At 53.9% G+C, this 26,460-nt stretch overlaps 1 protein-coding gene across 4 annotated transcripts in view; it reads right to left on the bottom strand.

The window, feature by feature from the left end:
• Window positions 1-26,454, bottom strand: part of RFX1 (regulatory factor X1) — a 32,552-nt gene extending 6,098 nt beyond the window's left edge. For 2 of the 4 annotated variants that reach the window (XM_053910644.1, XM_053910645.1), the window contains exons 1-10: window positions 26,255-26,454; window positions 17,448-17,807; window positions 10,453-10,562; window positions 10,149-10,232; window positions 9,375-9,482; window positions 8,304-8,420; window positions 7,142-7,237; window positions 5,540-5,634; window positions 2,436-2,817; window positions 26-207 (exon numbers count right to left, since the gene is read on the bottom strand). In XM_053910644.1, the coding sequence (XP_053766619.1) occupies window positions 26-207; window positions 2,436-2,817; window positions 5,540-5,634; window positions 7,142-7,237; window positions 8,304-8,420; window positions 9,375-9,482; window positions 10,149-10,232; window positions 10,453-10,562; window positions 17,448-17,766 (1,493 nt within the window). In that variant the 5' untranslated portion in view covers window positions 17,767-17,807; window positions 26,255-26,454. The remainder of the gene's footprint in view (window positions 1-25; window positions 208-2,435; window positions 2,818-5,539; window positions 5,635-7,141; window positions 7,238-8,303; window positions 8,421-9,374; window positions 9,483-10,148; window positions 10,233-10,452; window positions 10,563-17,447; window positions 17,808-26,254) is intronic. The other 2 variants (XM_053910646.1, XM_053910647.1) reach the window with 2 other exon arrangements.
• Between the last annotated feature and the right edge of the window lie 6 nt (window positions 26,455-26,460).

Below are 26,460 nucleotides of genomic sequence, written 5' to 3'. Positions count from 1 at the left end.
GGCTGTCAGGGGCAGGGAGCCCTACCTGGTGCCCAGACGGCGGGTGCGCAAGCCCATGAAGACAGAGCGGATGAGCTTGCCAAAGGAAGCGGCGTTGACAGGCTCCAGCTTCTGTTCCTGGCAGTGCAGCAGGTAGTGGCAGTAGAGGGTGCTCCGCGGCAGGCTCACACCCTCGGCCGTCTCGTAATTGTCCAGGAGCCACTGGACCTGGGGCCGGAATGGGGATGAAAGAGTGCTAAGAAATGCTTTAGTTTCTTAAGTTCCCCCCTTATCCATGGTTTCGCTTCCTGTGGTTTCAGCTACCCAAGGTCAACCATGGTCCGAAAATATTCAATTTCCCCAGCCATCAACACTGTCTGCTCTGAACATCTAACCATTGACACTGTCATGGCTCGATGCTCCAGGATCACTGGAGCAGATAATTCTCCTTCTGACGCATCATCAGAAGGCCAGTAGTAACCTAACTCACTACGCAACAATTCCTAGTCATTATGCAGGCACTGTACTTTCTCTCATCATTGCAAGCAGGGCAAGTATAGTACCATACGATATTTTGAGATAGTGAAAGACTACATTCACAAAACTTTTACTATAATATATTGTTATTATGAATGTTCTATTTTATTACAAGCTGTTGTTAATCCCTCACTGTGCCTAATTTGTAAATTAAACTTTAATTATAGGTATGTATGTACAGGAAAAAACGTAGTATACAGAGGGTTCAGTAGAACCCGCAGTTTTGGGCATCCACTGGGGCCTTGGAACTTACTGCCCACGGTTAAGTTGGGACCGTAGTGCTCGTTGCTAGGTGCTCCCTGTACCTATCTCTAATTGTGATCCTGACAACCACAATGTAGGGCACATCATGTCACAATGACCCCTGGGAACTAAGTCCCATGGAACTCTCTGGAACTGCACTGTCCAATATAGTCACTATCAGCTACATACAGCTATTTAAACACAAATTTAAATTAATTTATGCTGAGTGAAAAAAGCTAATGTCAAAAGGTCACAGGGAATATGAGTCCATTCATAAAACATTCTCAAAATGACATTCTAGAAACAGGGACCAGATTCACGGCTGCAGGGGGTTAGGGTCTTGGGAAGGAGGGGGTTGGCTAGGAAGGGCTGCCAGGAGGGAGACCTTTGTGGTACTGGAACAGTTCTGCATCTTCACTGTGACGGTGGTTTGCCAACCCTACACACACAGAGGCAGACGCCCACACTGCACCAATGCTAGCGGCCTGGTTGGATACTGTACTACAGTTATGTCAAATGTGACTAGCTGGGTAATCTGGGGAAAGGTCCATGGGGATCTCTCTCTACCATTTTTGCAATTTCCTGTGACTCTAAAATTATATAAAAATAGTTTTAACAAAGAAATTTAACTCAGTTTCTCGGTGACCCCCACCAAATTTCATCTGCTTGATAACCACATGTGGCCAGAGGCCTCGGTGTTGAGCGTCACAGACAGAACATTTATCTCACCAGACAATGTTCCATGGGACAGCACTGTTCCAGTGCCGCATGTTTTTAAACTCTGGGTGAGGACCCAGTCAGGGTTCATGAAATCAGTTAGTGGGTCACACCAGCATTAAGGAAAACTAGACTTGAAGCCAGGCTACATGGGTGCATAAGGGAGGTCCTGCCTTCTGAGAAAGTGTCCCTCTCAGTTATGTGGTCCAATATGCCAGAGGACAGTAGTTTAAAAGTGGGGCCCTGGCCAGATGGTTCAGAAGCTGGTTGCAGCATCATCCCATGCATCAAAAGGTTGCAGATTTGATGCCCAGTGGGGTGCTTATGGGAGGCAACCAATCGATGTTTCTTACATCAATGTTTCTCTCTCTCTCCTCCCCTTCCTCTTTCCCTAAAAATCAATAAACACATCCTCTGGTGAATATTTAAAAAAAAAAAAGTGGGGAATCCTTTGCTTTAGACCCCACACTCTAAGAGGACAGGGACCACAACATGACTACCAGGCCCTAACCCACCCATGGTAACAGAGCTGCTGTGGGGTCCACTTGGGATTGGGATCCAGGGTTGCCAGAGTGACTGCATGCAGCCACCCTGGGCAGAGGGAGGTTATCTCAATGCCTTCCAGATGAACAAAGAACCTTGCTGGAGAGCTTCTCTCACGATGATGCCTGCCCCTCCCTCTCCTCACTATCTACTACTGTCATCAATTATAATCAGAGTAGGTGACACTCCAAGGGGCCCTGCTCTAACAGCTTCATGCATGTTAGCTGAGGCTCAGAGGGACTGAGTAACTTGTCTGAGGACACACAGTGAGGAGTCAACCCCAGGTTATCCTCATCTTAGCACTCTGGCACCAGGCTACCTAGGTTCCTGCTGCTAGTGGCCTGCAACTACTGCCCCCCACCTCCTACCAGGGATCCCCACCACCTGCCTCCTCGGGGGTCGCAGTTGGTACTTACAGTGGCTGGTGAGGCACGGGTGGTGTGGGAGTAGGACTGGCTGGCACTGCCCAGCATGTAGCCGCCTTGGATCACGTAGGTACCTGCTCCACTGCTGCCGCCACTGCCACTGCCGCCGCTGCCGCCACCACTGCCCCCACCACCACCTCCACTGCCTCCACTGCCACCGTTGCTGCTGTTGCTGGTCCCGCCCCCGCTGCTGGTGGGACTGGCGACAACCTGGCTGCCAGACACGTACATGGGCACGGAGCCACTGCTGGCCACCGCCTGGGAGGTAGCAGGTGTGCTGACCTGGGTGGCTGTGCCCGCAGCCTCATAGTAGCTAGTGCCTGCTGTCTGTGTATACAGCGGTGTCTCAGGGTAGGGGTAGGTGCTGGTACGGCTGAGAAAGAAGCAGAAGGAGGAGTCAGGGGCAAGAGCTGGGCAACGAGGGCATGAAGGAAGGGGCTTCCGGAAGCAGGAAGCCACAGCCTGAGCATCAGATCAGACATCCCCCAAGTGCTTGATGGACAATTTTTCATTGAACCCTCAAAGCTGCCCCCTGACGTGGGAGTCCCCAGCTCACATGCAAGGAAGTCGAGACAGAAGGGCTAGGTGGCTTACAACAGGCCACACACTTCAATCAAAATATATAGAGAGAGTGCTTACTGTACACTGGACACTATTTGGGAGCCAGAAGAGAAGCCTAGTGCAAAGGTAAATTGAAGGCACTGCAGATGGTATGTGCCCCGGAGGAAAACAAGGCGGGAACAAAGGGAGGCTCTACTTCTAAATCCCGTGGCCACCCTGAATACCAATGCAAATTCTCTGGATCCAGTGACCCTTTCTGCCCTGGAGAGTTCTCCTCCAGCTATCCCAGAACCTGCCTCAGACGATGCCGGCTGCAAATTGTAGCAAGAGAGTAAAAAGCACCATGGGTTCATCTTTAGGGGGATGTTAAATAAAAAGTGATGGACTCCTACACAGGGGTGAGAGGAGGAGGGGAGAGGAGGAAGGTCTCATGGTTCTGCCAAAGAACAAGTTCCAGAACATGTCATCTGTCTGCCATCTGTATGGGTGGAGAGGGGATGGGCAAGGGCACCTCTCTTGCTGCCTCACTAGACATTATTGAACATAATTTTGAATTTTGAGCCCCTCAATGTATTAGTGATTAAAAATAGCATAAACTTTACAAATCTAGAAAGGCAGCAAGGCCAATACGGGATGGCCTGGCTCAGAAGGTGCTGTTGGAGCCATCTTACAAAGGAAGCCGGGGAGGGAGCCTTGCAGGCCTCTGGGGGCAGCCAGGAGTGGGGGCTGGTTGGGGAGAATGGTGAGAGGTGTGTCCACTGCAGGTGGGTGGCCCTGCCTCTCCAACACCTGGATGCAGATCTTCATCACTGTGCCCAGGCCCACATGTACCATACAAGTGACACCGAGTGTGTGACCCCAGCCAGAACCAGCAGGTGCCCGCCCCTTCCAGTGGCAGGGACCACAGCCAGGACCTACCCAGTGGTATCCCACAAGCAACACTTGCTCCAAAAAAATGTTGCTCTGGCAGCTATTTGCTGAATGACTAACTGAATGAATAAACATGTGCATCTCTGGAATTGGCCTGGACAGGGCCAGGGACAAAGGCACAGGGGCCTGTGGCTTTCACCAGGGTGAGAATCAAGGCTGGCCAAGGGTCAGGAAGCCAGTAACAATCCACTGTGAGGAAGAGACAGAAGATACAGTGCTCCAAGAACTTCATATATCAGAAAAACCTGATGGAAATGATGGACCGCATGGGATCACTCATGCTATAATCACAGAGGGAGGAACTCAACCAATAACAAGGGACAGATGCTACTGAGGGAAGCAAAGGGAGCCACCCTGGGACCCCAGGCCTGGACTCATGGTTCAGCTCTGATTCTAACATTCCAGTGGCCCTTGGGGCCTGTCTCCTTTCTGCAGTGCCCATCTGTGGTCCCTGCCAGCATTGGTTAAATGCATACCTAGAAGCCTGGCAGCACTAGAAATAAATCAATAGAAATGTGAGACAGCTGGACTCCATGGACTGTGACCCAGGTGCTAGGGCCGTGCCCCTGGGGGTAGCCACAGCATCATAACCCAGGGACCAAGTTGAGCATGGTCCTTGAGCTAATCCACCACCAGTGTCACACCCACAGGGGAAGGTGTCAGAGATATAAGAAAAAACAGACAAATGCAAAGAAAACCAAATGAAACTTCTATAAACTGAAACAATAGCAATAACTATAGTCCTGGAATTATTACTATGAGGGATGGAAGAGGGAAGGTGGCGTGTAGAGAATCCTAGGCAAGAAAGAACCAGAGCTGGGGCTAAGACAACACTTGCTCCAAAAAAATGCTGCTCTGGCAGCTATTTGCTGAATGATTAACTGAATGAATAAACATGTGTGTCTCTGGAATTGGCCTGGACAGGGCCAGGGCCCCGGTATCTTCCTGATATGACATGTATTAATGCTGTGCCATGCTCAGTACCAGGCAGTGGAAATCACCTATGTGTCCACTGGGTGGGGTCTGGCTGTATCATTCATGCTACAGCTGCACAGTGGAGTATTACACACCGTTGAAAAAGGGTGACCAGGACCCAGGTGAGCAAATAGGGGACACACCTGGGGGAAGAAATAAGGGATAGAACTCTGCTGCCTCTATTTCTGAACAAAGCAAGGGTAGTTTCTACTCTCAGAATATCTCTGGGAGGAAACAAAGAAACAGGTGCCCCCTGTCCGGAGGCAGGGTTGGGAATAAGGAGGTAAGGCAATTTCATTTTCACTGTTTAACATTCCCTATAACTTAGAAATTTTTATCTTATAAAATTTTTAATGTAATTTTTTGGGGAGGGTGGCTAAAAATAAGGTCCACCTGACTCCAAAGCTCTAGATTATGCTGGATCCCTTTCCCAACCTACAGGGGTCCTCCCTGCTTCACCTTTGCCTGGTGGCTGCTGGCTGCCCTTAGGGAGCACCTACCACCTGTCACCTGAGGCCTTGAAGGCTGGCTAGTCCCCTGGGGGCTAGGACTGGGCCCTCCAGTCCTGGGGGGTCCTGAGCAGATCTGTGACCCTACTCCTAGCTCCTCCCCCAGCCTTCCCAACTCACATGGCACTGGCTGTGTAACTGGCATCTCCACCCTCCACATACTGCACTTGGCTGGAGTACACGTGTGGAACAGGCACCTGCTGGAGCTGCTGCACCTGTCGAGGGATGAAGCGCATGCAGAACGTCAGAGGCGGGCCAGCTCCTCCTCCTTTGCCTCTAAAGGGCTGGCAGCAGCCCAGCCTCTCCCAACACCTGGCTCCCAGGCTGGAAGGCTGCACTTTTGGGCAATCTGAACACAATGAACCAGCCAGGGGTCAGAGGCCAGGGCCTGCAGCCTCTGCCAGGGCTGGGAATCAGGTAGAGCCATGTCAGAAAGAAGCCAGGACTCTCTGTTTGGGCTGAGGACAGCAAGGGTGGGGTCTGAGGTGGAGTAGACAAGAGGGAAGCCCAAACAAGGCTCCACCGTGGATGTGAAAGTTGGACCCCAGGGGCGGAGCCAAGCACTGGGATAAGGCTGCCGCTAGAACCAGAGCCTGTAACTACGGACAGGGCCTCAGGAATGGAGTCTGCATCAGGGACTGACCCCAGTCTGCAGGAGTGGGATCTGGAAACCGGGAACAGGATTTAGGGGCGGGGCCAGGGTACGGGGGAGGGGCCCAGCTTGTGGGACAGAACCTGGAACTACATGCAGGGAGTTGGGGGCGGGGCTTACATTTCCCCACCCCTTCCCCCCACCAGTCCATAGGGGCAGAACCTAGGACCAGGAACCCACTTTGAGGCGGGGGTCAAAGGAGGGTCCCCAGGCTGGCCGGGCGGAGTTGGGGTGTCCAGGGCCTAAGGGGCAGGGCGCGGGCCGGCAGATCCCGCCCCCGCCCGCCTTTTGTCCCGGCCAGTGCGTCGGCCACCTACTTTGAGGGCCGTGGCTGCCGTGCCGAACACTAGCACCTGGGGGACTCTCTGGATCCTGACCCTCTGGTCGGGGCTTGCTTGGGCCGGGAGCCCCGGCAGTGGCTCGAGGACCACTTTCTGTTGCGGCAGGAGCAGGTGTGGGGGGAGCACGCCCACCAGCTCCACCCACTGCTCGGCGCCCAGCTCGTAATGGGGCAGCAGCAGCTCGGGGCTGCCTAGCTGCGGGAACTCGCTGCTGCACACGGGCTGGAGGGGCTGGAGCGACGGTGGCTCCGGGGCCAGCGGGCCCGGCCCGGGCCCAGGCGTGGGCGGCCGGGGTGGCGGCTCCGGTGGCGGCGTGGGCCCGGGCTCTCGCTGCTCTGCCTTCCTAGCGGGAAACTGACTGCCTGAGCTCTGGAGGACAAACAGAGACACTGTGGGGTAACCGGGGCTGCCGCGGGGGCAGGGCTCCAGGCCTCCACCGCCCACCGGGCCGCTGAGCTTATGCAGCAACCCTACCAGAAGCAGGACCAGAAGATCCCTGCTTCGTGTCTCCGGAGATGAGACTCCAGATCTCTCTCTTAGCAAAATCTGGGCCCTGAAATGCCAGGTGCCAGGGAAGGGGAAGCCCACAGCCCAGTGTGGACCTGGACCCTTGAGGACTCCAGGGGTGGCTCTATTCCCTCCCTGCGGCCTGAGGGGCCTGCACCCCTCCCCAGGCCAGCCCGGGGCCCAGTCCCAGTTTGCCCAGAGGTGGGTGGGGGAGATACGTACCTCTTGAGCCACATGGACTGGCTGGAGCCCCTGCACTGTGAGTGGCTGCACTGGGCTGGCTTTGGGTGCCTGTGGAGTGGCCTGGACCACAGACCTCTGGGGACGGAAAAGGGAGACACGCTATGGTAATCAGGGCAAGGATGGTGGCAAACCCATCCCTAAGCACCCAGCCCTTGCCCACGTGCACTCATGTAAGCCTGAGGGCAGCTTGGTAAGAAAGAGGCCATCTCCTCCAGCTTTTTGCAGTCAACCCCACACCAAGTGCATTATCAGGTTGACTCTGGGCGCTCGGTTACAGGTGTGGGACCCAGGCCCCACAAGTCAAGGCTGAGGAGATGACGGTGATAGCTGAACTGGGGACTGACTAAGGGAGTCCCTGCTCTCCACCTCCACTCCCTGAGGCATATTCCACACTCCCATGTCTAGGATTCCCACTGTCCTCACTTCCATGCTATGGTGGGGATCCAGATATCTCCTTCAGGGCACAGTGAGGGACAGAGGTGGGGGTGGGGGGTTGCTGAGTGGTGGGGCATGGACTCAAACATCCAGGTCTGGAGGTTCAGAGAGGCTGTGGTGCCAAACAGGAAAACATCCGTGTATCCTTCGGGGTGTGGTTCTGCTTTTTTCTGGGGAGAGGATCTATGGCTTTTATCTGGTTTTCTGAGGGGTTGGGAATGCACCAGTTTCAGTGGTAATAACCAGATGGCAGACGACCCTTGCCTTTCACCTAAACTTCTCTGGCTGTCACGGCTGGTGGCTCAGAACACCACCTCCTCCAGAATGCCGGGAATGGATTTGGAGGCTAGGGCCTCTTCGTGAGTCCCTAAGTGTGAGCCAGGACTTGGCCTTGGGGCTCCTCAAGGCAAATGGGCCCAAAGAAGCCAAAGTTGTTTTCTCAAAGCTGTTTCCAGTGCATGCTCAGTGTTAGGTGCCTCCCACAGGACCACCTCTCATCCTCATAGCAGCTCCAACCACTGACCCCAGGCCCCAGGGCAGAAGCCAATATTTAGATGAGGATGCTGGGTCTGGAGAGAGGCAGAAGTGCTTGCCAAAGGTCCAGGTGGCAGGACCCCCATCTATCCAGCTCTCAAAGCCCTAAAGGGCTACAGAAGCCACTGGCCATGATCCCTCGCCCCCGCTGCCGCCCGCCTTGGCCTGGCACCTCTTGGGTGACAGGGACACTCTGCTGGACTCCGTGGACCTGCAGCTGCTGTGGCACCGTGCCCGTGGGGGCCCCAGCCGTCTTGCTGGAGGAGCTGTTGGCCTGCACTGGCGACCGCTACAAGGAAAGAAGACATGGAATGTTGCCTGGGGCACCCAGGCCCTAACAAAACCCTTCTCAGGAGGGCTGTCCCCAAGAGCTGTTGGGGAAGGTGGCAGCCAGTGAGGGCATGTGCCAACCACCTGAGCTGGTAACCAGTAACATTCTGTGCACCCAAATGCCTAGACTCAGCCACAAGCCCCAGTCACCACTGGGCAAGGCTGGGGGTTCAGCCCAGAGGTGCTGGTGAGCAGACCCATCTTCCTCAGTAAGGACAGCCTCAGCTCAGGGGCCGTCTGCTGCCTCCATAACTGGAAGGCTGTAGCCCTGAGGTGAGGAGAGAATGGGTGAGGGAATACCTAATTTCCAGACGTGCTGAGGCACAGATTGCAATGGACATGCCCCAGAGCCACATAGCTCTGAGTGGTAGCACTGGGCACTGCCCTCAGGCAAGCCGGCTACAGAGCCCCCTGTGAGCTCTGGGCCTTGATGGTATCATTAGATATTTTATATGTAGAAAATTCTGGGCCCAGAAGGCTCTGAGGACCTGCCCAGAGTCCCTCAGGAGTAAATGATTGAGCCGGAGGGTCTGGCCCAAGCTTCTAATGTGGGCACCCATGGCCTGCCTGACTGCCTGCAACACTCTTGAAGGTACTTGGGGTTCCATATTTCACCCTGTGATTTGAAGAAGGGGCTCTGCACACACTGTAGAGGGAAGAGGGGCCCACATTGCCTCATGGACTGGAGCTGACAGGCTCATCTCAACCCAGCGTTGCGGGGGAAGCCACCCCCTTCTCTTAAAGGTGGCAAGACCAGGAATCAAGCAACCTAGCCACCCTGCCAAGGGTCAAAGGGTATCGGCTGGAGGATGCTGGAGGAGCCAGTGGGCAGGGAGCTCCGAGTATACTATGGGGATGCATGGCCAACCTGGGGAGAGCAGAGTGGGGAGGAGAGCTGACAGCCACCACCTACCTCAGGGGGTGAATGCACCTGTTGGGTGCCATGCACCGTCAGGGAGACCTGGCCTGCCTTGACGCCCGGGGCTGTGCTCTGCACTACCAGCCGCTGTGTAGGGAGAGCCTGGAGCCATGAGGGAGAAGGACCACAGTTCGTTGATGATAGGCTATCCGGTTTTAACAAGCATTAACGAGCATTAATAAGCATCTGTGCTGGGACAGGCAACATCCAAATGCTGCACACTTAGCTCACGGAATCACCCAGATATAGCACAGTCCTTATCCCCACTTCACAGAGGTTGACAGTGAGGCTCAGTACAGCAAATGTGCTTGCCTGAGGTCCTGGAGCCTGTAAGTAGCAGAACCAGGGTTTGTGTCCAGGGAGCCTCACCCTTGAACCTGACGGGGCTGTCCAGGTTTGTGCTGAGGCCCGCATGCCACCTGTAGCCTTCCAGGGGACAGAGCACCTAGCCCTTATAGTCCCTGTGCTGGTTAGAAGCTGTCGGTAGCTAATTGGCCTTGGGTCCTCTGCTTGGGGACGCCAGGCTGGACCTGCAAGCCACCTTCCTTACTGCCAATCCTTAGTTCTTTCTGTTAAAGGGACTCGTGTGGCCCCTCCTTCCCTGGTGAGCCCTGATTGACAGTCAGCCACTGGAGGCAGTGGGTAGAGCAGCCCCTAGATAGGCCCAGGTCCTGGATGCTGGTGAGGGCAGATCCCCGAAGGCTATCAAGGGTTGGTTCTGCACCCTGGGGAGGCTGTGAGGGCCAGGGCCAGGAGTGGCAGACTTACCTGCTGGGGCACAGGGATGTTGGTGAGCTGAAGGGGTGACATGTGGCCTGGCTTGGCCTGCACACTCGTCTGGACCAGCAGCCGCTGTGGGGGCAAGAAGGAAGGCCCTGAGCCATACTAACTTCCCCAGGTGGCCCAGCCCAGGTGGGTGGAGGGGCAGCTGAAGGGAACATCTTGATAAGGACAAGTAAGCAGATGGCTCCAGCAGCAGATCAGGGAAGGAAGGTGAGGTATCCTCAGCCACAGCCCGTACCACCCCCACGCACGTGCCCTCCCACCCTCCCAGGGGAGGAGTGAGTCTTACCTGCTGGGTGCCTTGCACCTGCTGAACCACCTGAGTGGGGACTCCAGTCTGGCTGGCCGTGGAGCCAGGGCTGGCCTCCGACACAGTCTCACTGGCTCGCATGGCACCTTCTGGGAGGAGGAGTCACAGGGTCAGCTCTGCCTCTGCCTCTGCCTCTGCCCCCACCCTGAGCTTTAACCCATCTGGATGAGATGATTTGGTCCAAAGCAGATCCCTGATGGGGCCAGGCCTCTGCAGGAGTCATGCCTGCCCCCTAGCTAGCCTGCCCAAGCCCGTTGGGGTGGGGTGGGAGCCAGGAGGACCTTTAACATTCAGAAGCAGCCCCACCCCACCCCTGTACTCCTCATCTCAAAGCCAGACCAGAAGGGGTGACTAGAGAGCCATGATGCAGTGGAGGCCCAGAGGGCTGAACCCGCTTATCCCAGTAGACAGGATTTGCGGATAGGCAGTGACTGGCCTCCCACCTCAGTAGCCCTGGAAGGAATAAGGCACTGGACCACCTTCCCTGAAATGACCCCTGGCTTCCCAGGAACTGCAGCTTGTTAGAGGACTAGCCCCAGAGGACTGGTCCCAGAAGGCCTTGATGGCAGTGGCCAAGTGCCCCCTCCCTCTCCACTGTCCCAGCCTTTCTGACCTCAGTGGAGTGGGGGAAGGCTGGTACTCACGCTGAAGGGCAGTCGAGAAGAGGCAATCATAGAACATGGTGCCCACCTCGCCGTCTGTCCCCTCCTTCCTGCATCCAGGGAAGCCTGCCCTGTGCTCCTCGCTCCTGGCCCACCTCTTCAGGAACAGCAGGGCATGCGGGCAGGTTTATACCTGCAACCTTGGAGAGCTAATCCCCCCAGTGGATGCAAAGCTCCCAGCTGCCCTCTTGGAATAAACACTCCCCTCCCAGCAGGCGTGGCCAAACAGGGCCTTCTAGGGGCTGGAGCTGCACTGCAGGGTCAGGAGGGAGGCTGGTACCCAGAGATGCTTATTGGGTGGACACAGGTAGTCTCATGCACATATCACTGAGTGATTAACATGAGCTGGGGGGTAAGGGTGTGGACGGTGAGTGTTCCTGAGAGGTGCTGGGTGGGAGACCCTCACCCCAGCTAGGAAGCCATTCATCCTGTGGTCTTATTTGCTCCTAGCAGTTCCAGAGGCTGGGGGTTGGCTGGGGGCACACATATGACTGCTCTCCCTCTAATGTGCTGCCACAAGGAGCCAGGGTCCCAGCCCCACTTTCTGGGTCTCCTGGCAAGATTGGGGGGTGGTGAGCAAGGAGGGCTAGGATTAATTATAATGCTTCTCGTACCCCAGGAGCTGCACTAGGGTCTTCCTGGGCAGCTGGAGATGGAAAGAACTTTTGTTACCCCTGATTTCAGATAAGGATACTGAGACAGGAAGAAAAGAAATGACTTGCCCAAGGTCACCCAGCTGGGAACAGTCAGGCAAAGAAGGACACAGGCCCATGTGAACCTCACACTATGCATGGAACCCAGAGTTAGAGGACACACCCAGGCCAAGGCCCCAAGGGCAGTGGTGTACAGACTCAGGCATGTGGGTACAGGGGCCTATGGGGACAACACAAGATTCAAAGTGTCCCAGGGTGGGGCTCAGCCTCCAAAGCAAGGAGCTGGGCCTCAGCCATGTGGGAACACCAGAAGGGCCTGGCTAGGGCAAAAGGGCTGTCCCAGGTAGATGCAAGGACCTTAGGGGCCAAGTCTGGGGCAGAGTACATGACTGTGTGTGTGTTAGGTGGTAGGAAGTAATGGCCAAATGTGGGAGGGGGTGTTGGGAGAAGCCTCCCATTGGCCACATGTGGGGTAGGCATTATGACAACCCCAGGCCTGCTCGGCCAGCTGTCTCTGCAGCCACTTCCAGAAGACACAGATTCCCATTTTGCTGGAATCTTCCCTTGCATCCACTTAGGGTTCCCTGAGCCATGAGGGAGGAGGCCCTCACTGAGACAGCCCCCTGGAAGAAACCCAAGAAAACCCTGAGTCACGTGACGAGCCTGGCACACCTAGGTATCTATGGGGCACAGGGAGCCAGACCCAGCCCAAGGGATGATGCCCAACCAAGGAGGCCTGTGGCAGGTTTGGCCTGGCGCCGGGTGGGCAGGGAGTAGGGGTGTTGGCCCCAGACACCTCTTAGGCCTGGGGGCTCTGATGAAAACGCCAAGGCTGATCCATGAATGGGATGCTCAGAAGATTAGACATCTGCCCGGGACAGGGAAGCCTGGGAAGCAGTCTTGCCAATCTCCTGCCTCTGGAGTGGCCCCCAAGGCTGAGACCCCCAAGTCTGCCAGGCCAGTAAGGCAGGCTAGGCCACAGGAAGATGAGCAGGTAAGGTTCTAAAGTCTACTCCTCAGATGAGGGGCTTCTTGTGTGCCCTGTCTGCCTGTTTCTTGCCCCAGATGTGTGTGTGGGAGTGGGGAACACAGAGTCTGGCAGCGTCTGCCTCTGTCTGTCTGCAATCTCCATTCTAGGCATGTGCACAAGATCAGGGAGGACCCGCCATCTCAAGGCTCTACTCAGGAAGTGGCAGCTGACTTCCTGCCCCTCAATCTGATGAGTGTATTGTCCTCCCTGGGCCCTGCACTTCCCCTTCAAGACCTACTCACACCTCAAACGCCACGAGCTACTTGGGGGAGGCTGAGGGAGGCCCATTACCCACGGATAATAGATGAGGCAGTCTGGCCCTCACCCTCCTAGTCCTTTGCTTCCAGGCATGATTTCAGTCAGGGGCTCCTGCGGGGGGAGGGGGGGGGCCTCTGGGCCTCTGCTACCCCCTGGATCCCCGTCCTGACCTCAGTTTCCCCATCTGTGGGGAAACCATATACCCCCACCCCCATGTCCCTCTTCCGGGCACAAGTCTTTTGGTCGCCCAAGGACCCCAAGTGAGAGAGAAGCAGGGAAGAGGGGCTAGACATGGTCCCTCCTTCAGCCTAGCCCCATCCCCGGCAGGCAGGCTTGGTTTCACTGTCCTGGGGACACCTCCAGGAACCACAAAGCCCTCCTTCCACCTCAAGTTTCTGGTGATGACTCTGGTAGCCTCTCAAGATGGGATTCATGGATCTAGAGGATTGTTTCTGAGCAGAGAAACTTGAGCTGCCTTCCCATCACCTCCAAAGTCACCTTAGGGCAGAGCCCTGGAGGACAGAGCTGGATGACCTGCCTTCTGTTGCTGCCTCGGCTGGCTGCCAGCCTGGCCTCCAAGTCTGGTCCAGGCTCCTCCCTGCCCCCTCCCTGAGACTCCTTGGGTCCCCGGTCAGCTCAGATTGCTTCTGGTCCTGGAGGAGCCCCAGGCACTTTGCTGCATTTGCTGGTGTCACTTACACCCCCTAGCCCCCCCACCCAGGACTGGCTCACATGGCCTAAAAGCCACCCCTAGATACAAAGAGACACTAACCTGGGAGAGTGTCACAGAAGAACCCTAGGAAATCACTGCAAGGGGTTGGGGGAGAAGTCAACAGAGCAGCAAGTGCAGTTGCAGGGTGCTAGGCAACCTCTCCTTCCTCAGAACAGATCTGGGGAGCACTGCCCAGTCACCCTTCTGGGGACAGGCTCACTCCTGCCAGAGACAGGAGCAGCAGGAAAAAGAAATCTCCCAGGACCATTGTAAAAGATGATTGAGCCAATGCCAAAGAAGGGATCCCAAGAGTCATGCCAATAGCCCAGAGCGCCCTGCAGCATCGTGGGAGGACTGGGGTGGAAGGATGATGGCCACCTCCCCAGGCCCCACAGCTAGTGAGAGTCCTGCTGAGACCCCTGAAGACTATGTATAACCTTGGCCTCTTAGCATGGAGCCTTCCCTGGGGAGTGCTAGGAGGAGCTGGAGGAGTGAAGGGGAAGAGAGGAGGGGGGCTGTAATTTGGGGAGTCCTGGGGCCTGCAGCTGTGCACCCATTCCAGATCTTTGCCCTAGAGACCATGGACCAGAAGGGAGCTAAAGCCAGCATCCAGGAGGTCTGGGGCCAGTCAATACCCTGGAGCTGAGCAAAGCCCTCCAGCTATGACAGGCAAGCACTCCCACCTGCTCCTGTTGGCCCAGGGGCTGACTGGTTGGGAGGGCTACACTGGGTCAGGTCAGCATTCAGGTGGGGTTCACTGGTTATTCCACCAAGACTCAGTAGACAGAGCCCCACCCTCACAGATAATGGAGGTGGATGTCATCATTGTCATTACTTCAAGTGATGATGAGTGTTAAGAAGAAAAATAAAGCACAGTAAGGAAACAAGGAATGAAAGTGGGGGTGAGGTGGTGTGGGCATCAGGGAGGTGGCATCAGAGCAGAGATTGGAAAAACACAAGGGATGAAACTCCAGAAGGTCTAGGATGGGAGTGCTCCAGGCAGAGGGCCCCAGCAGGGCAAAGACCCAGAGGATGGACCGAGCCTGGTAGGTTTATAGAGCTGCAGGAAGGCCAGTGAGGCTGGAGCAGGGGTTTGAGGGTGCAGTGCAGCCAGGCAGGGCAGGGCAGCCAGCAGGATTCACGGGCCAGAGTCAAGAGGTTAGGCGGTTCATCAGCAGGGGCACAGCAAGTGTGAAGCATTTAAAGTCCTTCCCTGTGGGAGGGGCCACAGGGAAGCAAATGTCTTGGGCCCAGAAAGCCCAGGTCAGGGTTTCTCAGACAGTGCCCTAGGGCCACTTGCCTTGGAATCAGCTGGGTTGAGCTGGGATGTAAAGGGACCTACAACAGTTGTTAACAGGATACCTCTAGCTGCTGTAGGGGAAGAATGTGAAGGGGAAGAGTGGAGGCTGGACAAGGGTGGGCACCATGGAGGTGGGAGAGATGGCTGGACTTAGGAGGTGGAACCAAGAGGCCTTGCTTACTCCAGAATGGGTAAGACATGAATCAAGGCTGACCCGGGCCTGGGGGTGGTATTTATGAGGATGGGGAAGCCTCCAAAGAGGGCAAATCTGAGAGAAATCCAGAGTTCCATTTGGCCATGGTAGTTGGAAAGGCCTGTTCCACTGAGTGGATAGTCACAGGAGGCTGGACACAGGATCCTGGGGCTCAGGGCTGCGACCCAGGGTACAGCCCTCAATGTGGATATTGTCAACATAGAGGTGGCACTGAAAGCAAAGACATTGGACAAGGCCATCAGGAAGGATGAGTCACTGGAGTGAAAAGGAGGCCCCAAGCCTGATGAAGTCATTGCTGATGAGGCTAAAGAGATGAGGAGGAAATAGCAAAGGGGATAGAGAAGGGGAGGCAGGAAGGTAGGCGGAGACCAGAGCAGGAGGGCATCTCTGGGAAGAGGGTGACCCCAGCTAGGCCGCTGAGGAGGAAAGGTGTGGGTGGCTGAGGAGAGAGCTTGGGGAAAGGAAAAGAGGACAAGTCCTTTGAGGAAGTCTGATTTAAAGGGAAGAGAAGACACTAGTGGCAGCTGGAGGGGGGTGCAGGGCCTTGGGGGGGGGGGGTCCTGGTTAAAATGGGAGCTGTTTCATCTTCGTGGGTAGTGGGAAGAATGCAAGATAGGGAACAAGCAACAAGGCCAGGATGGCAGGAGCAAGTCCGGAAGGGGGCAGCCTGAGAGAGGCAGAGCTGGTAAGTGCAGATGAACCCTGGGAGCTGGGAGGATACTAGGGGTGGGGAGATGGGGTCCTTCTTATCACATGATGATACCTTGTCCCCAGTGAGGTAAGCAGCAGGTCAGGGGTCAAAAATGCAGAGTGAGAGGGAGGTGATGGAGGTGAGGGGGGAGGAGAAAGTGGGTTTTTTGGATAGTGGGGGTATGCTAGCGAGAACATGCAGCAGGATCACTGGGCAGCACTGAGAACCCTGTGTGGCCCAGGAACCCTGGACATGCCTACGACCTGGCCTCTCTACCCAGTGTGCTCAGCATGGCTGTCATGCACCATGCCTCCACACCATCTGTGTGGTAAAGCATCACTGCTCTGAGCTCCTGGGTTTCCCCACCCCCTGGCCCTCTCTGGGGGCCCAACACTGCCAGGAGTCTCCAGGATGCTGCCCAGGGCCCTGGTTGCATGTCCTAGTCCCACAAGGCCATGTTAATTGCCACATATTTGACTATCATTTACAGTTCTAGACTCAGTCTTGACCTGTTCCTTCCACAGCCTCCCAAGATGCATTGGAACCCCACTTCCTTTTTCACTCGGAAGGGACCAGGCCAGCCCCAGCTGGGGATTTTACCACATCCTCCCCCTTCCTCAGAGCACACTGGAAACCACTAACAATGCCTAGTCCTGGTCTGAGTTGTACACTCTCCCTCAGAGGAGTGATGGCCCGCCCCAACCCCTCTGCTCAGAGTTCCCTCTGCCCAGCCTGTCCGTGTCCTGGGAGGAACTGGAACATGGGTAGATGCGCTAGGCAGGAGCCACAGGTGCCGTGACCCAAGTGTCCTGGTGATTTGCTCCATGGCTATAAGTAGTGGCCACAGTGAGAAACAGAAATCCCTGACCACATGCTCCTGAACTTGTCCAGCCAAAAGCCCCACATGCCCAAGTCCTGCCAAAAATGAAGCAGGAGGGGAGGGGAGGTGACACCCTCAGGCCCTCCAGCCAAGTTCCCTGAAGTGCCTCCATGAACACTTCACACACATTCCCTGAGCACGTGAAACCATTCGGGTGCCTTTCTGGATGAGGAAACGGAGGCAGGGTAGCCAAGTGGTTGGTGAGCAATGAAGCCAGGACTGTACTCTCAGTGCAGCGGGTATACTCTCCCTCCTCTCCAGCAGATGTTTATAAACTTTAAATCTACTGCCCAATTCTTTCTTCAAGTGACACCTTACTTGGGAATAGACAGAAACAGTTCTAAGAGATGCCCTGGTGGGGAGGAGTCGGGGGCACAGAGGCCTCCCTATCTGGCTTGACAACTGCTTCCCCAGAGATGCCCTCCAAGTCTCACCTGGGAATCCTGGAGAGTTTGACACCTGCAGGCCTGGTGATAGGCAGAGTACGTGACAACTCTCACTGTCAGAATGCTCCCAAAAGCTCCTCTTGAAGTTGTTAAAAGAGTACCCTGGCCCTGTACACATGTCCACTTACCAGAGACGGTGACCACGATGTACTGCTGAGACACTGAGGATGGGGCAGGAGTGCTGGCTGGCTGCGAGGGCGTGGGGGCAGCTGGGAGCTCCGTCACATACTGCTTCTGACTGCCCAATGGCTGCGCCTGGGTCTGGGGGCTCTGCAGCTCGGTGACATACTGGGGCTGAGGGGTGGCAGCGCTGGCAGGTGGTTGAGGGGGCTGGGGTGCTGCTGATGGAGGTGGCGGTGGCTGGGGCTGGGCCTGTGGTGGAGCCTGTGGCGGCTGGGAAGGTTGCGGGGCTGCCTGTAGCTCAGTAACGTATGCCTGTGTTGCCATGCCAACAGTGGGGAAAGTGATAATAAATAAGGCTTTTTTTTCTTCCATGGGAAGTAGAAGGGGAGGGAGAAAGAGGAAAAGAAAAAAACAACAGAAGAAGGAAAAACAAAAATTAATTTACAGGCAGAGGAAGCCAGGGGCAGCTCCTGGTTCCCTAGAGACACATTTGGTTTCATCACTAACTTAATTAAATCCTGAGGCTGGTGGCTAACTATAACCAACCCATCACTACAGGGGCACTGGGTATGGACCAAAGCTCGTCTGTGCTTCTTCCACTTAACCTTGCCCAGGACTTCTGCCTTCTTCTGTCCCAGCCCCTGGTGCCTGGGGGACCCCTATGCTGGGGGTTTTGGGGGACTCAGTCAGACCCTCACCCAACAACAAATGGTAGTTTTCCTGAAGGTTCCTACAGTACTTGATATTATTTCTTTGCAACAATCACATCTGGGTTTGGGTTCAGTCTGCCATATGAGGAACTGAGGCTCAGAGAGGTTAAGGAGATTGCCCCTGGCCACAGAGCAGGGAAATGGCAAGGCTGAGTTGGAACCCTGGGTGCTCTGAGCACTTGGCTAGTAAGCTAATGCTGGAAAGAATCTTGGGAAAAACTGTCGGCCAGCCAGCCCATTCTACCTCCCTATATGCCCACCATCTGGGCTTGGATTCCTGGCTAAGTATCGTTCCCAGTGGGATGCCAGATACGAGGGAGGTGTCTGAGTCCAAAAAACACCCCTGAACTGCCTAGGGCCACAGAAGCTTTCAGGCCTTTCCCTAGGGGCAGTTACAGGTGAGCACACCAGATGTGAGCCTATCATGGGGAGAATGCCCTTCTGGGGCCACAGGGCAAGCCCAGCAGCTGCTGCTGCCTCCGAGGCCCATCTGACCAGATAAAGACAGCTTTTCTGGATGCTAAACTGTAATGATCCCTCTCCCAGGAGCTAGGCTAGGCAAGGTGTCTCTCTTTGTAGGCCTCAGCAGGGGATGGGCAGATAGTTTCTACCCCCCCCCACCCCCAATAACCACTAATACATCTCATTCCCAGCTCCTGAGCATCTAAGGGCAGTGGAACAAATGCTTGATTGGTGCAGAGGTAGAGCTCCAGGCCCACACCTCCAAGGCCCTGCCGTGCCCCCTGGAGTTATTTGAGGTTGAAAGCCCTGCCTGGGATCCAACTTAAGAGTGGGATTTTCAAGGGGAAGGAGGAGAAAAACAACTGCTGCTCCTTGAGGAGAAGCCCCAGGAGCATTTTGCTGTGACTGTCTCCTCACAGCAGCCTGGTGAAGGAGGAGCCACCATGTCCACTTCACAGATGAGTGAAGCTAGGCTCCGGGGTGAGCTGCTAAAGGGTGCACAGCAGCAAGGGATGGAAGGATTTGAACTTAGGTCTCTCTGACCCGCAGATGTGCTCTTAGCCTCCAGCCATACTCAGGGAGCCAGGCTCATTTATTTTTCACAACCAGTAAATTTTCAGGTGAGGACACCTGAGAGACCCCCTTTACCCCCAACCCTACCCTTCAACCCTCCCTCCCCAGAGGTTAGATACCTGCCTTGGATCCCCATTAAAGCAGCATAAATGGTGAGCAGGGAGCCCACCTGAGCAGCCTGATGGATGCTGGGCAACACAATGGTTCCCCTGTATCTCCCTTCCTGGGACCCAAGAGATTTCAAGTCAGCAGGGGACAAGATGGGTAACAAGTCCTACATGGAGCTGATGCAGGACTTGAACTTGGCTATCTCCTAGTTGTGTGACTTGGAGAAGAGCCTCCCCTCCCAGGGCCTCCACTGCCCCATCTGTGAAATGGGAGGATGGTTGGCCTACAACACAGGGTTGCTGAGTTCAGTCTGGTTGTGCGGGCAAGCTTCGCCAAGCACCCAGTATAGGATAAGCACTTAGGAAATGGCTCTGGTTCATATAGTCGCCCAGGACCCTTTAACAAAGCTCCAGGAGGAGGACAGAGCTGCCAGGTCCTACATCTGGGCTGTGGAGTACAAAAGAAAAGGGGCTTTGGTCTGTACTTGGGTGCGCTTGCTCGATGGGCTTGGGACAGGCCAGGGAGGGGCCACAGGGCTCTGCTGGCTGGCTGGCTGGCTGTATTGGCAGAGCTGGCAGAGCCCTGGGGCTCCCTTACCTACCAGACCAGGTCACTAGGGACAGAGGGGCAGAGGCAGATGGGGAGCTGTCCACCGGGCACTGTGGATGGGTGCCCCATCTCAGTGCTTCCTTGCTGGTAACTCAGGCAGCTGAGGGAGCTTGCCCACCTGCGCTGCCTGCCATGCACAAGGTGAAGACATCTTCCTCCAGCCTCTGCCCAAACTTCTTCCCGCCAGCCTTAGAGGGGCCACCTTCCGGGAACTCCTCCCACCACCAGGTCCAGACTCTGGCCCAGCATGAGTACTCAAGTAGTTGTAGCCAATCATCACCCATCTGTCTGGTGTCAGATCCACCTCGACATGAACCTGACCTCTCTTAATTCATGAACACATGACTGGCCTCAGTTCCCCCATCTGTCACCTGGGCATGATAAGAACGGCCAATTCATAGGGCTATTGAAAAAATCCAATGAGGTCAGCCCAGTACCCAATGAGCAGAGAAAAGTGGCAGCTGCTATTATTACTATTATTCATTCAACAAGTATCTGTGCTGGGTGGGTATGAAGGGGTAAGGAGGTAGGCACGATCCTCAAGCACTTGGAAGGAGTCATTGAGGGCAAATGCCATTCTGGTGTCATCAGCATCACTTGGAGCTAAATTCAGGTTCCCAGGCCCTGCTGCCCAGAGTCTAGGATGACCCTGGAGTCTGCTCTTCGAGCTACCCCACCCCTGGCTGATTCTGAGGCAGGTGGTTCTGGGGGCACTTTCTGAGAAACCCTGGCCTAGGCTTTCTCAGCCCTAGGAGAGCTGGCCCTTTGTGGCCCCTCCACCAGAAAAGGGCTTTGAAACTTCCACATTCTCTCAATGCTTTCTCTTCCTCGAGATTCCAAGTCTGCAGGCCTCATCCCTTCCACACAGGGGCAGGAGGAGGCAATGATGAGGGCTGAAAGGCTAAACTCAAAGCGGTGAAGGAACAGATAAAACAGTTAAGCCAACTTCTCTATTGGAAGCCTTCTCAGCACTGCCATAGTTAGTCTCCCAGAGGGGTGATACAGGATGCCAAGCCTTCCATAATTATTTGATCAGGGAACTTTTTTTTCCCCCCCATTTGTGGATGACCAGGTTCAGCAGAGTTCTTTAGGGTGTTCCCTACAGAGGAATAAGTCACAAATCTCTATAGGCATGAGGCATTCCTCATCTCTGAACATGAAAACCTTTCTTGATGGAGCAGAGCACATGAAACAAAGGAATCACTAAGCAAATCTGTTCCTTGGCAATGAAACTGCCAAGAAAAGCACCAATGGCTGCACCTATCCTCAAAGCCAATGGTTATGTTTTTGGAGACTGAATCAATTACTGTAGATCAGGGGTCAGCAAACTTCTATAAAGGGCCACTCTGTCAATGTTTTTGGCTTTGTGGGCAGACAGTCTCTGTTGTAATGACTCAGCTCTGCTATTGCAGTATGAAAGCAACCACAGATGATATGTAAACAAATAAGTGTGGCTCTGTGCCAATCAAATTTTATTTCTAGACACTGAGATTGAATTTCATATAATTTTCACATCATGACATAGTATCCGTTATCACAAAACATCCTTCTTTTGATTTCCCCCCACCCCTTTAACAATGTAAAAATCATTCTTAGCTCACAGGCCATACAAAAACAGGTGGTGGCCATAGTTGATGGCCTGTTTTGGACACCAGATCCCATAATCAAATGGTTTACCTCTGAGATGAGGCCCCTCTGAGGAAAGGGAAAGAAGACTCATCTTCCTCATCTGCCGAATAGCTTCAGTAAGGAACTTACAGGGAATGGGAAACATAGTGATGTGTTTCCTTCATCCTACATACCCCATTAGTTTCTACGACTTGTCAGTAATTCCTCCAAAATAGATCCGAAGGCTGGGCTCTACTCTCCATCTTCATCAACACTGTGCAAGTCTGAGCTACTGTCATCTCCTCCTGGACCCCTGCCACAGCTTTGCCACCGGCTCCAGGCTCTTACCTTCCCTCTATAGTCTATAAGATCCTTTAAAAACACAAACACTATTTAAAAGACTCCAATGTTCCTCATCACAGAGAATAAATAAAATCCAGAGCCCTTCCCATGACCTACAGGGCCCTGTGGGATCTGGCACTCCAACCCCTGCCTTTCTCACTCTGGATGTTATGGCCACATCTCTCATTCCTAAAACACCCCAGGCCTCCTCCAGCCTCAAGACTTTTGCACTTGGAAGGAGACCAGTTCTTCCCTCTACAGCAGGGGTGTCAAACTCATTTTCACCGGGGGCCACATCAGCCTCACGGTTGCCTTCAAAGGGCTGAAATAATTTTAGGACTGTATAAATGTAACTTATCCCTTAACTGTTGAGGAGTTGAAATTACATTCGGCCCTTTGAAGGCAACCACGAGGCTGATGTGGCCCCTGGTGAAAAGTTTGACACCCCCGCTCTATAGGCATGCTCTCCTCATCTCCACCTCCACCTTCCACCACTGGTTCCTTCTTACCATTCAGGTCTCATCTCATTTGTCACCTTCTTGGGTTTCAAGTACCCCTCCCCTCAGCACTCTGCAGCACATACTCCTGTTTTACTTTCTTCCTGGCCCCGTTTTTCCTTGTTTGTTTATTTCCTTACTCCTAGTTCCTCTACCCCTCCATGACCAGGCAGGAAGCTTCCCAAGGGCAGAGACCTAGCCAGCCTTATCCATCACTCCAACTCCAGCTCCTAGAACACAGTGGGGGTTCAACTTTTTACTGTCAAGTGAGTGTCCACGGGCTAGGAACATACTAATAAGTGAGTGTCAAAAGCTGGTTAGAGCCATGGTTGGATGGCCAAGTGGCTAGAGCATCATCCTGCACATCAAAAGGTTGTAAATTCCATCCCACTCCAGTGAGGACACATACCTAGATTGTGGGTTCAATCTCTGGACAGGTGAGTATGGAAGGCAACCGATGGATGCTTTTCGCTCACATTGATTTTTCTCCCCCCCACCCCTCAATGCCTCCTCTCTCTCTCGAATCAGTAAACATATCCTCAGGTGAGGATTAAAAATAATAAAATAAAATAAAGTGTATTTTTTTTTTAAGTAGGTTAAGAGTCCATTGATTGGTGAGACTTTGTGAAAAGTTACTGCCTCCTGCCTGCCACAGGCTTGTGCTACAGGGCTGGTGAGGCATCCTGGTCCAGAATGAGCACCCCCGGCCAGGAAGATTATGCATTCTGGGTTACTCTTTGCAGACCATGTCCCTGGGGTATCTGCCTTGCTCATCCTCTGTCCTCAACCCCAAGATGCAAGGGAGTATATGGGAAGGGGAGGGCAAGGACCTCAGCTCCAGAGATACCTTTTCCATGATACCATACCCCTAATTCACCCAGCTGCCTCTTGGAAGGCTTGGGGTTGAGTGGGGGCCAGGAGTCCGGAGACTATTTTTCTTTCTGGCTACTCTGCTAAAGCCAAAGGAGGACCTTAGGAGAGTGACACTTTCCCACTAGACACTAGAATCTAGGCATCCAGCTCCTGGGATCCCTGTCACCAGCCCCACAGCCCAACAAGAGTGAACCTTTCAAGCCACTAGGTTCTCACCCCATTCAAAATGATAAAAATAAATGCAAATGGTATAATTCCAAGGGCTGAGCAGAAAGCAACAATCATTTTAACAACATCAGCAGCCAACATAGTTTGAGCAATTACTATGTATTTGATGCTCAACTTGTATTCTCTTATGGGATCCATAGCACAGTAACATGAGATTAAAATTATTACTAATGATCACTGCTCCCAAACTCAGACTGACGGAAACTGAGGCCCAGAGAAGTAACTTGCCCAAGGGCATAAAGCTAAAAAGTAGTTGATTGTTTCAAGGACAAGCAAAACAAGCCAGTGTCCCTATGAGGCAGGAGATAGTCAAGAAGTAGGAAACTCCGCAGGTGCCCCAGGGCTAAGATAAAGGACTTCCATACAGGACAGAGACCCTGTATGGAAGGCTGGTTGTTCACGCTTTCTGGAAAAGTGCTGAATCATGGTGAATCATGAATGTACCTTTGAAGAAGATGCTACAAGACCCCTGCTTCATTATAATAATATTATAATAAATTAACATTGTGAGACCCTCTTCTCCAGTGGCCAATCAAGGAAAATCATGGGAGCCCACATGTGCAGTAGCTTTAAAGTAATATAACTACTTGTACGTGCTCAATAAAAGCCTGCCAAAACTAGCCAGGAAATATCCTCCCTGTAAGATAGAAACCCTCCAGCCCCTGAGGTCAATCTCTGCTCAGAGTTGGCCCGCTCCCACGTTCTGTGGAGTGTACTATCGCTTAATATATCTGCTCTCTCTCTTCCTGCTATAAACTTTGTATGTTCAGTTCAATTCTTTGTCCAAGATCACCAAGAAGCTGGTTACCTGTGCCCACCTGTGACACCTACACTAGCCAAATGACCCTCTGGGCTTGAGCCTTTTAAATGTGAAAATTAAGGGAGGTGGGGGTAGTCAACAAGACTAGCTAATCAAAATTATCTTTTTCTGCCCCAAATTTGCTTTTCTAACAGGTGGTGCTCTTTCTGGCAACTTAGTTATTTCAAGATTTTTATTGAAAATTCATCTCTACATTTCCTAACTTTCAAGGGGTCCTGCACCACCTCTCAAAGAGGGCCTGTCCTAAGAAAATTCCCTCTGGAAGTGAGACCACACCCCTACCCCCAGCTTTATCTTAAATTCTTGGAGGAAAGCTTTGGGAAAGCCTGCAACTCGATTCTTCTCCCTAAAGTTTTTTTTTTTTTTTTAAATAATATCTTTTTTCCACGCTTTTTGTTTTCAAAGGCAGGAACAGTTTTATTTACTTTTTATTTGAGAGAGGGGGGATGGGAGGGAGAAGAGAGGGAGAGAAAAATAGATGTGTGAGAGAAACATTGATCGGTTGCTTCTCACATGCCCCCAACTGGGGACCTTGCCTACAACCCCGGCATGTGCCCTGACCTAGAATCAAAACAGGGACCTCAAGGTACTCAGGCCTGTGCTCAGTTCACTGAGTTCCACCAGCCAGGGCCCTCCTTGAAGTCTGATTGATTTTAAAAGTGGCAGTTTGCACAGCCACTCAGCTCTGGTGATGCCAAGCTCCAAAGCATGATGGAGACTAGGGAAAGAGAACTTGGCCTGGGCGGCTATTTAAAAAAAAAAAAAAAAAAATCTTCCCCAACCTGGCAGATCTTCTCTGGTAAAGCAGTCCCTCAAATTCTCCTCTGACAAAGGTGGAACACAACTTCCTTCCCTCTGACCTCAGTGACCCTCTCCCTCCTATGCACGTGGCTCTGGAGACTGGTACCTCCTCAGTAACATGTGACCCAGTTGACAACAACTTGACGGACAAAAAAAAAATGTGCCTGGCCAAGAAAAGCAGCTTAATAAATCAAAGAAACTTACTTAGGCGCCATTTGCTCCCCTTTCCCAGAAAGGGAGACCTGGATGGGTAGAACAGCTAGGAATGGTCCCATGTCCAGTGACAAGTCCTCTGCCCAGGGACTACACTTAGTCCAAGAGAGAGGCCTCCAGAGAAGCAATCGAGTTTCTGTTCCTCTCAGTCATTCAAAATCACTTCTCCCTGCCCCAGCTTCTATTTTTGCAAATCAAATCTTCCAGGCTAGCCCACAGCTTGTCCCTGAAACTTTGTCTCTCTTTTCCTCCTCTCATGAGAGAAGGCAGATTTAGGAGAGAATTGCAGGGTTGAAATCAAAACTAGATAACAGTTAATCTATCAAACACATTCAGAAACAGTAGATGGGGTAAAAGTTCAAAGACGAGCCCTAGAGAGTCCTGAAAGAAATTAGCAAATCCCTGAAACGCAGAAAAGGAAGGACGGCAATGGCAAAATCTTCCCATTTTACAGGATGAAAAACTGAGGACTCCAGTGTGCAGGCACTGAGTCCTGAGGATGACTGGGGGTTGTTCCAAAGAGAGGCGGTACAGGTCGCCTCTTATCGCTAGAGAGTGGTAAGGCCCAGGAAGCAGCTACCCCACCCGGTTTCACGGTATACAGGACAGCCCGCCCACACCTTACAGCCTGGCCCCGCCTCACCCCTCCCTAGTTCCTATTGGCCCAACCTCCCCGGACCCTCCCCTCCACCCCTCCCGACATATAAAAGCCCCCACCCACCCTGGCCCGCAGACCTCCACTCTCTGCTGGCCAGTGAGCGCCCGCCCCTCTCGGGGGCCGGGCCGCGGGGCCTAGGGCGGGTAGTGTCGCCCCAGCCGGGCTCTGGCCCCCTCCCCCACAGCCCCGACAGTCGCCGCCATTTTGACCGTCCACCCCTTCCCCCGGGGCTATGATTACAGCAACGCCCGCTGCCCGGGCCCTGCCGCTCTCCACGACCCGGCCCGCCACCCCGGCCCGCTCCAGTTACCTCGGCTTCTCCCCACTTCTGTACGCAGAAGGGCTTTCCAGAGGTCTTGCAGGCGATGTTGGGAGGGGGACAGAACGTGCCGGGGGTCCCCAGGCCGGGCCGGGGTGGGGGTGGGGGTCGGCCAGGCGGTTGTTGTTGTTGACTCGCGTTGCCGGGTTGCTTGGTCGCCACGACTACCGTGGCTATGGCGCCTCCGTTTCCCTCAC

The sequence above is a fragment of the Desmodus rotundus genome, chromosome 9 (genome assembly GCF_022682495.2).
Source record: "Desmodus rotundus isolate HL8 chromosome 9, HLdesRot8A.1, whole genome shotgun sequence".
In the NCBI taxonomy this organism is placed as follows: domain Eukaryota; kingdom Metazoa; phylum Chordata; class Mammalia; order Chiroptera; family Phyllostomidae; genus Desmodus; species Desmodus rotundus.
The sequence above is the reverse complement of the archived record's forward strand: the minus strand, read 5'-3'. Positions and strand labels throughout refer to the sequence as shown.